The 10,939-nt window shown below is 42.4% G+C and overlaps 1 protein-coding gene across 1 annotated transcript in view; it reads right to left on the reverse strand.

Annotated features, from left to right (window-relative positions):
* The window catches only part of SLC36A4 (solute carrier family 36 member 4), an 88,387-nt gene extending 78,306 nt beyond the window's left edge, over positions 1-10,081 (reverse strand). The window contains 5 exon segments of the mRNA XM_030269316.4: positions 397-487; positions 1,220-1,343; positions 9,523-9,606; positions 9,609-9,834; positions 9,979-10,081. Of these exon segments, the coding sequence (XP_030125176.4) occupies positions 397-487; positions 1,220-1,343; positions 9,523-9,606; positions 9,609-9,789 (480 nt within the window). The 5' untranslated portion in view covers positions 9,790-9,834; positions 9,979-10,081.
* Positions 10,082-10,939: the final 858 nt, after the last annotated feature.

A 10,939-nucleotide genomic window follows, 5' to 3' on the forward strand; every position in this document is an offset into this window, starting at 1 on the left:
AAGTTCATGCTTCATCCTAGCACATACAATCTATCTCTAGAGAAGTCTGTACAAAGATAAGACAACCCTATAGAAACAATTCCCATGTGACATCACAGGAGTCTGAGTAAATCAATATATTTCTTTTTTTCTGACAAACTTTTTGTTTGGACCAGAAAAATACTTCGGCTATGTAAAAATACAACTCATGCAATGAAGTCTTCAGGGTGACGAAGTAACTTCCTTTAAAACAATAAAATCTTAATCTTCAGTACTGATTTCCCCAATTTAAAGACAAGAAACTACACAACTCTATCAATATGGCAAATAAGAAGCATTGAGATTTTCGTTTTTCAGAACATGTATCTGTACATCTTTCTAGATGATTTTTCTAGTCTAGTAAAAAAGAATTCTTACCACAATGCCAGCGTTTTTTATTGCAAGTGGAAGACCAAGAAGCCCGGTTCCAATGTTTCCCTTGAGGAGGTGAGTCAGTGTTTGTATAAACCTGAGGATAAAATGTTACATTAGAAGTACACATGGATGGGGTAGAGGGCAAAAACAAAACCTCACCCTTTATAATAAAATGATAAATTGCAAGTTTCAACTTAAAATTTACAGTAGTCCAGCTATTTTAAAGGAAGTGCAGCAAATTCAAATAATGTTTTTATTCATACTTACATGTGAGCACCCTCAAATAGAACACACAAGTCTGATCTTCAGTTCTTTACTCCAGCTTGTGAGATGTTAATTCCTCAGCAATTTCATAGTTCTTTTGCCTCAGAGTCAAAATTACTAAGTTTTATCAATGTTATTTTAAAACCTATAACCTTCAAAGTAATCATCAGCTACAAATCACAATTCTGTCAGCCAAAGCTTTATCCAAAGGAAAAAAAACCCAAAACATTTACAAGCTTTTCTAATTAAACTTTCAAAACAGATATATTTCCAGAGTCTCCCAAAATCTTTTTTAAACAGTGCTTGGACTTTGAGTAGTCTCATCACTTTACAAATAGGAACCTTGAAATATTTTACAGCCAGTACATTGTTAGCTTCAAAAGAAGTGAGAACCTACTCAAAATGGGCTGATTTTTGGGAGAATTATGCAAAGTCCTTATGTATAACCACAAAATTGTTCTGCATGTGCAAGAAGACCCCTTCAGAGTTCAGAAAACTGCTTGTAAGAAACAAGCCAGAGGCAAGAAATCTGAACAAGCTGATACTTAGGATTAACACATACGTAATGCCTTCTTCATGATCAAGCTGGTAGTGCGTCTTAACTGGCAGGAAAGTACTTTCATGCTCTTCATCTGAGATGCCATCTGAATCTTCTTCATCAATTAAAGGCTTCATTACTTCCATGCCTGTACAACAGAGTTAACACTACATTAGCATTAGCATTAGAAACAAGCTTACAGTTCAGAAGACATGATTCACACTTCCCATATTACGAGGTTTTAACATGTTCCTAACTACAAAGATGATTTAAGCACAAGTTTGTGCAGGATATTCTCTCTCTTAAAAGTGACACACCATCATCATCATCATCATCATCATCATCATTATTACTATTATTATCATTATTGCCAAACACCACAGTTTTTCATTAAGAAAAGCAGATTTCTATCATGAAAATGTCACTGTTTTAAATCACTTTGCGAGCTACTGCAACATAAAGCAAAACAGAAAAGTCATCCATCATTACAAAACGGTGAGATTCATCTTAAACACTAGTAGCTACTTCAGAATTAAAGTCTGCACTCAGAGTGCCAAGACGGTACTACAGAAAGTATCTCCATTCATTGAAGAAAGAACCAAAATACAGGAATCAGGTCACATGCTTTGAAAGCTGCAATTCCCTGAACCTTTTAAACTGGCATAAAATTCCAGCTAAGTAACAGCACCGAGTAACAGCAAGCAGTCAGTAGTGAACAAAGTTGCCTTTTAGGCAAAACTAACATCTTATGCCAGTTTAATGTTGATGAAATTATAACCATTTTAAATTACTACAGTTAAGCAAAGCAAATCCTGCCAAGAGCAAAAAGATTATTTACCCTACAGTTGCCTACCACAGTATCCATTCATATGTTGAATAAGTCTCAAGTTCCATAACTTCCAAAAAAAAAAGAGTAATGTTAACATTTTGTATTAAAACAAAACAAACAAACCACACTACATTTACATTTGCATTACAAAACAGCCATTTCATATCAGGGTTTTAGTAGTAATGGGGCTACAGGAGTGGCTTCACTGAGAAGCTGCAGGAAGCATCCCCCACATGAACAGAGCCAATGCCAGCTGCTCCCAGGATAGATCTGCTGTGGGACAAATCCAAGCCCACCAGTGATGGTGGCAGCACCTCTGCAATGACATAGTTCAGAAGGGGAATAAAAGCCTGCTGAGCAGCTACAGCTGGAGAGTAGACTGAGAATATGTCACAGGAACAGCCCTGCAGACACCAAGGTCAGCGCAAAGGATGGGCAGGAGGTGCTCCAGGTGCCAGAGCTGAGATTCCCCTGCAGCCCCTGGTGCAGCCCATGGTGAGGCAGCTGTGCCCTGCAGCCCATGGAGGTCCATGGTGCAGCAGAGATCCACCTGCAGCCCCTGGAGGACCCCATGCCAGAGCAGGTGGATGTCCAAAGAAAGCTGTTTCCTCAAGGGAACCCCATACTGGAGCAGACTTCCTGGCTGAGGACCTGTGGCCACATGGAGAGAAGAGTCTAAGTTTGGAGCAGGTTTGCTGGCATGTTTGTCACCCCATGGGGACCCACAATGGAGCATTTTCCAGAAGACTTTCTCCATGGGAGAGGAACATGGAAACATGCTCCACACTGGAACATGGAAAGAGTATGAGGAGTTCTCCCACTGAGGAGAAAGAAGCAGAATAAATAATGTGGTAAACTGACCACAGTCCCCATGCCCCATCTCTCTGCACCACTGGAGGGGAGGAAGTAGAAAAATTGTGAGTGAAGTTGAACCTGGGAGGAATGGAGAGATGGGTAGGAGGTTTTTTAAGATTTACTCTTATTTCTCATTACCCTGCTCTTATTTGACTGATAAGAAATTAAATGAATTACCCAAGTCCGCTTTGCCTATGACTATCATTGGCAAGAGATCTCTCCCTGTCCTTTCCTCAAACCACATACAAGCATTTTTTATATTTTCTCCAGCTAAGGAGGGAAGTGCTAAAGTAGCTTTTGTGGACACCCAGAATCCAGCCAGGGTCAACCCACTACAGCTATTAAACAAATCTTTAAGCCTTGGAGATGTCTAACCCACCAACAGAGCACTGAGGCCAATGCTAAACAATTTCTAAAGAAAAACTGTAGAACTGTAAAAATTCCACAAAGCAGAAGGCAGCTTATCCAAGTCATTAAAATTAAATCATATATCTCAAACTCTCTTGAAAACACCAAAGGGCTGTCAAAATTTCATGTCTGAAAAGCTGAAAGCCAGTAATGAAAGTACTTGGCAGAAGCAAAGATGCCCAGCCAAAGGCAAAAATCAGAGGTCTGAGACTCAACCAGAAAGTACACTGTAAAGCAAATCTACACTCAGTGATATTCTAATTATATAAGTCAGGGTGGACTTCACCACATTTCTTTACATGGCCCACAGTCTACGAATTGATCAAAAGAAGGATGACCAGAGTTCCTTCCCTCTGCTTCCACAGCACTGTGCTGACCAGCTCTTGAGGATGCCACGGCCATCCCCCCCTTAGCTCTGAGTCCCTGCTGGGGTCATTTGATGCTCACAAAGACCTGCATACTCTAGTTCTGGAGTAAATGTTTGCCTCCCCAGCGATCAGAAGGAGCAGGAAGTTTCACTTAGTGAGACGATTTTCATTCTTTAAAGTATTGATTCTAAACTAACAATCTGAAGGAACAAGCCAAACTACAAATATGCAAATCTGTGATCACATGAAATTCGACAACATATAAAAAGATAATATTTAAATTAATTTTCCAGTTTTGTCTCCATTTTGTAGGATGTTCTTCATAATGCTAACCAATAATGACAACTTGCAGCAAGTCAGGCTCTTATTTAGCAGTAGCAGGGGACCAGCATGACCCACAGGACCAACAGCTTTCATGAGTATCAGCAACTGCTCAGCCAAGGGAGAAAAGTAAAATTTTCTTCTTTCATTGCAACTTGTGACTGGAATGTTTGGTATATATGTACATCTACACTGTTTACCATGCAGCCAAATGACACACAGAAGACTCTGAACTTTATTTACACATCCCATTTTACTTTGTCTCCTGACTTCCTGACCCATCTTCTGATCACAAAGGTAGCCCTTTAAAAATAGATTTAGATAAACCCAAGCATTCCCCTCATCTTTCAAGTAATAAAAATTTTCATAACACAAGCTATTTTTCTTCTGAAAAGTCATGTCCATGCTTAAAGCCATCTAGTCATCTCAGGGTTATTGTTATTTTTACTGTCCCACTGCCTCATTTACCCACTTTCTCAGAAATGGCTTAAGTTAGACACAAGAATATCAATTTCCAATATGCACACGAAGCCTGGGAGTTCACTGTTCCTATTCTAATGTAATAATGCATTTGAGAATAAATTCCATTAGAAGTTTTAAAACACAGGCTACAGCAACTCACATTGTCATAGCTACACAGGTTATGACTTGCTACAGGTTCCTCTGAAATACTGCATTATATAACATTCCAAGAATGCTATCTGGTCTCTATCCTAGTCATAAAAATGCTCTTGAATTGCTTCTTTTCCTCATCATTCCTCCTTCATCCCATGACTGATGTAGAGTTTTGGCCTAAATATGTGAACCCATTAACAGTAATAGTATTGATACATTAATGGGAGGTTTGGATTGTGCAATTTTCTAAGCATAGGTTTTCATTTGATAATAGATCTCTACTATTGGAATACTGTGGCTGTGTCCCATAGGCCACACCCACAGTGACATCCAGGTTTGCGTAAGATCCACATTCAGTGGGTCCAAACCTGTAGTCTAAGGCACATGAGACAAAACAGCTTGAGCTTTCCATACTTGGATCTAGTCTGAAATTAATTATTCTGGAACATTCACAGCCACTGCCAGAAACCTGGCACTGAATACCCCCACATTTACTTTGATTCCTTTCTACAAAGGCTCAATATGTGCAATTTAAATACAGTCTTGAACTGCAGCACAAGAACAGCATATACATATCATACCTGAATCAGAGATTGTCTGGCTGCTCTCACAAAGCACATGGTGCAGAGCACACCTTAGCCAACATTAGATCCATGCTCCACCAAGCTGTCATGGCTGCATCCAAACACACTATGAATAATCCAACCCAGCACTCAGCCACAGAACAAATTGAAAATTTTGCATTATTATTAGTCAGCACAACTAAGAATAAGGAAACTTCTTTCTGCACACCCTTTTGTTTTCACTTAGACAAAACACCTGCCAATTTTCAGCCCTGTCCTTCCTGTCCCAATATGATTTTCTTTTCTCCTTGTTCCACAACAAAAATATTTTCAGATCAAATGCTGTCTTCTGATTGTATTTAATAGTTAATGAAACTGACATTGTTTCTGTTTTTTTCTGCGAACACCCATGCAAGCAGAGTGCCAAAAAGCTCTGCAAGTACTGCTACTCTCAACCAAGGCAACACAAAGTGAATTTCAATGTCTCCCAGCATTATCACTGCAATGTTGAAACTAATTCGTTAAGCCACTGGAGAGATAAATCTCTGATTCATTACAGCTACACATGACACTGTAATCATGCATAAATGTCAACACTGTATCCTCAAAGACCCAAATTTCAATCACTAATCAGCTCCCAGTAACACAGAGAGATTAAATCCATAGTGTTAAAATTGTTATGACTACTATTCTGTATTGTGTCTTCATGTGTACTTTTCTATCCCCTGGAATTTGCCAGCATCTTGCCAACACTTATGGACATACTGCCAAAGAAACTTTTGACTGTCACTAAGTTTACTTAACTCTCAAGCTTTTCGAGCACATGGAAGAAACCCTCTAGTTCAAAAGTTCCGCACAGAAATTAATTTTCACCAAGAACTTTAGTTAATTTTTCTATATTGCTCAAGAAATTAATACTTCCAAATTTAACTGAACCACTCAGCACCACAGGGGATAAAACCGATCTCCATCATTTTCATTTTATGGAAGAAACAGTGACAAAATAATGAAGCAGCTTGCCAGGTGGGCACAGCAACCTAAAGGAGATATTAAAAATAAAAGCCATGATCTTCTAATGTTCCTTTGGAGAAGGTCACACCCCAGGCAAACTCATCTTGGAAACCCCTTTTCCAAATCCAATTTAACAATATGGTCCGGTTTTCATTTGCTTTGGTTTTTTTTTTTCCCTCCAAGTTTTTGAAGTCAGTGTCAGCAAATGGAATGAACTGGATTTGACATACAAGCATATAAAGATTTGGGGGATAGGATATAGCATAGCATTGTTTGCATCAACTGGTTTTATTCCTTTATGGCAGAGGGAACACACAGGTCTTTTGGAGCACCACTTCACACATATATTAAGTGCTCAGCAAAAACCCCTAGGCAGAGGAGGTCTTGCACATACTTCACGGCTCAGTCAGCTTCTACACAAGAACATGCCCACAGGGCCAGAAACACTGCCCAAGATTCACAAATTGTGAACTGTGTTTATTAAATAGAGGGTGACCCAATGTCTCTGTAATTGGGATAAAGATTAAATTTAGCAAGCATCTGTTTTGACTTCTCCATAAAAGAGAAAATCAGCACTACAACATTTTTACACTAGCCTAAAATGCAGGTTTATGCTAATATTTTCCCACAGGCTATGAAAAGTCATATTTATGATCCTGGGGGTATACCCAGAGCTTCTGTCACCAACCAGGACTGGTTGCTCTTATGGGACAAAGTTAGTGACTGAATCTATGAACAAGAAGACAAATTGAAGGAGTCTTCACTGCAGCGTTAACACAGAAGAAACATTTATATCTGGCAGCAACCACACCTGCGACAACAGGAGAAGCTCAGTGATCCCAGCAACTGCGTTCGGTTGCCAGATGATCCGTGTATTACCTCTGTGCTGCGGAGACTTTTCAATTCAGCATTCAGAATAGGGCCTCTCAAGACAAATTTAATTACAAAGAAGGCATTGTGACTAATTATTTTCAAAGTAATGCTCAGTTACTCCCTCAACCACAGAAGGAAATGGCTGTTTTGATATTTAGGTAATTTAGCCTAGAAATAACCCTCCCAGCACTTCTCCAGAAGACATCTCACTGTACAGTACAGCTTTGGCCACAAAGCACACATGATCAGCTAAGTCACATGCTTCCACCACCTCCAAAGAAATTAAAGAGCAAGACAAAGTGGCTATGAATTGTACTGCTAGAGGCATGCTGGCCCAGATAGATAAACCTTTGTAAATTTTCCTAGCTCAAGGGGAAAGTAACAGATAACCCCCATTAAACCATACACAAGCAAGCTCCCTTTATATTTTCCACTACAGCTACTCCTGTTGAATATAACAGACATAAAAACAAACAAACAAAATGCTCAAATAAAATATATTATTTTGTTTGAAAATTGAAAAGGAAAATTTCATCTGGTTTTAAAAATTACTGCTAAATACTAATAATTACATTTTCCAAAATAGTAAAAGTGAGCATCAGCTTTTGTTGTGTTTGTTTGTCAAGAAATCCAAGCTATGCTTTGTGCAGTTATTTGAATCCCTTTTTATTTTACTTTGGAAAATAAATATCAGGTCATTTATTTCTCTTCATTATAGACTGTAACTTAATAAAGTAGATTTATTCAGCTTTGTGATAGACTGTATTAATCTTGCAAATGGTTATTTCTAAGCAAATGTTGAAAGGCATTAACGCCCCTCAATAAGCAGGAGGAGCTGTTTGCTTTTGCGTCATAACTGTTGGATCCAGAAGGCTCATAAAATAGGGACACTTGGAGTTCTTAAACCAAAGTGCACACAGGTCTGCATAGCTGTTACACACTTACAGAGGAGCAATATCACCCCAACCCACAATGGATCATTTATTTGGACAGACACTAGTCTTAAATAATCCCCTATCCTGTCTAGACCAAGCCACACATTTCTACAGTTAACACACTCTTAAGTGATAATGCTTTGGCAAGATTTCAGTTTTATTAAGTATTCAATAGCACTGAACCATGCAAAAGATTTTGGAATTCTTACCAGGTGTGGAACTGCATTTTTAAACAGTTAATACCATAGAAAATCCTGTTTCTATGGGTTCTGACAGAAAAACTGTCCAATGTGTGAACTTCTGGGGGAAAAAAAGAAAAAAGCTCTAAATTTTCTTTCTGCAACCTTTCCTCCAAAGTAACAATCTCTTGACACAAGATGGATCAGCACTGGGGACAACAAAATTTGAAGCATGTCTTCCAAGTCCTATCATTGCCACAGGACAGGGCAAAATCTGCAGATTACAGTGGAACTGCAATCCTCAAATTTCCAGCAGGGGAACAAGGATGACTGGGGGACCAAAGCATCTCTCTTATGAAGCAAGGCTGAGGGAGATGGGCTCATTCAGCCTCAAGAAGAGGCAGTTGAGAGGAGACCTCATCAATAAAGGTAGGTATTTAAAGAGGATGGAGCCAGGCTCTGCTCAGGGGTGCCGACCACTAGGACACGAGACAATGGACAGAAACTGATGCACAAGAAGTTCCCGTTGAATATGAAGAACTTCTTTACAGTGTGGGTGACTGTGCACTGAACACGGAACCCAGAGAGGCTGTGGACCGCTCCTCTCCGGAGACACTCGAAAACCATTTGGATGCAATCCTGTGCCATGAGCTCTAGAATGGCCCTGCTGGAGCACGGAGGTCAGACCACATGAACCCACTCATGAACCCACTGTGGTCCCTTCCAGCCTGACCCAGTCTGTGATTCTGGAAACACAGCTCTGAGACGAGATCTTCCATGTGTCCAGCCCAGCCACAACTATACTTTATAAATAAACCTACTATGTGCTAATTCGTCCATTCATGGACAGAAAAACTAAGAGATTTAACATCTAGGCGGAAAGATTAATACACTGTAAATGCAATAAATACAATAACGCTAATATATAAACACACATACGCCCCGGCAAACCCTAACCCAGTCTTTCAGGGCAAATAAATGCATCACCTAACGATGCAATGCGAACGTATTTCCATGAACTCCAAAGGAGACCATGACTTCGCTAAGAACCGAGCGCCAGGCAGGTGCGCCTGAGGCCCGGGGGAGCGGCTCCTGCCGCCCCGCATTGCCCCGGCAGCGCAGCCCCCGCCGCCGAGGCGGAGACACCGCAGCGCAGCGCCCACCCCCACCCCAGGTGGGATGGTTCATCCCGCCCGCCTCGGTGCGCCGAGCGCCGCAGCGCATCCCCGGTGGGCCGAACCATCTCTCCTGAAGCGGAGGGGGGCAGCGGGCGCCCAGCCGGTCCCGGCGCTCACGCCCCCTCCTCCCCGCCGCGCAGCCAGCCGCCATCCCGCCGCCCCCGCCGGGCAGCGCGGCTCGGGTCGCCTCACCCAGCTCCTCCCTGCCCGCGCCGGCCATCGCCCCACCGGGCTCCGTTCGCCCTTCCGCCGATGTGGAGCCGGCCGGCGCGGCGCATGCGCCCGGCGGGAGCGAACCATAGAGGCGGCGGGCGGCGCGGGCTGAGGGAGGCGGTGCCGGGTCCTGCTGTGGGCCCGCCGCCTCCCGCGGCGTCCTGCCCCGCACAGCCCCGCGGCACCGCCTGCATTCAGCCTTCCGCGGCACCGCCTGCATTCAGCCTTCCGCGGCACCGCCTGCATTCAGCCTCCCGCGGCGTCCTGCCCCGCACAGCCCCGCGGCACCGCCTGCATTCAGCCTTCCGCGGCACCGCCTGCATTCAGCCTCCCGCGGCACCGCCTGCATTCAGCCTCCCGCGGCGTCCTGCCCCGCACAGCCCCGTGGCACCGCCTGCCCGCGGCGTCCTGCCCCGCACAGCCCCGCGGCACCGCCTGCCCGCCCATACAATCCTGGGGCAGCTCAATTTGGAAGGGACCCATAAGGATCTTCAGTGCCCTGCTCCATGTAGGAGCACGTAAAGCTAAACCGTGTGACTAAGGGCACTGTCCAGACATTCCTTGGGCCATGACTTCGTTGTCATCCTTAGGGATGCTCTTAGGCTTTGCTGCGGCCCCAGCGGTGGTGCCCCATAAAGCGGTGCCCCTCGGCAGGGCTGGGGAGCCCGGCAGTGGATGGGGCACTGCAAGCTTTGAGCCGTAATTAATCAGCAAAGACTGCAAGCAGGAATGAGTGTGCGCAGTTCAGCAGAGCGTGACAGCTGCAACGCTTGGAGATTAACCACTAACCTCACACCCCACCTTAACCTAACTTTTATGCTAGTTGCTTCCAGAATAACTTGCCAGTATTTCTTCAGCAGAACTACCTATATCTATACCTATATCTGATTTGACTTAAGTAATAAAGTTTACAGCTGCTGCTTTCCTAATACAACTTTTTTTCTATTTTTTTTTTTTTTTGCATGAAGAATATAGGATAAAGTAATTTGATTTTTTTTTTCTACACAAGAGAAATGCAGTCTTCTGAAGCTTCTCATAAACTTCAGTCATCTTCAGACAAACATCATTAATTAATTTATCTACGATGAAGAATTTCCAGTGGGGAAAGGATCCATTTTCAATTGTCAAATTTATGTGCATTCCAAATACTCCTCCAAACTTTCATTAAAAAAATGAGCCATGTGTGTGAGCTATTATCATCAAATTTATTTTAGAAAAGGGTTCCCAGTAGGCTGCCCATGACTGCAGGTTATTGATTTAAGGAACTGACTCACTAATTAAAATATCTGTGTCAAGCATTTATGCAATATTCTACTTGTTTCTAACAATGCCAAATTTTGTTCAAGAAAATATGTAATTGACAAATCTTTAAAGTTGTATTTAGAGTTGAGTGTTC

The sequence above is a fragment of the Taeniopygia guttata genome, chromosome 1, assembly GCF_048771995.1.
Source record: "Taeniopygia guttata chromosome 1, bTaeGut7.mat, whole genome shotgun sequence".
NCBI lineage: Eukaryota > Metazoa > Chordata > Aves > Passeriformes > Estrildidae > Taeniopygia > Taeniopygia guttata.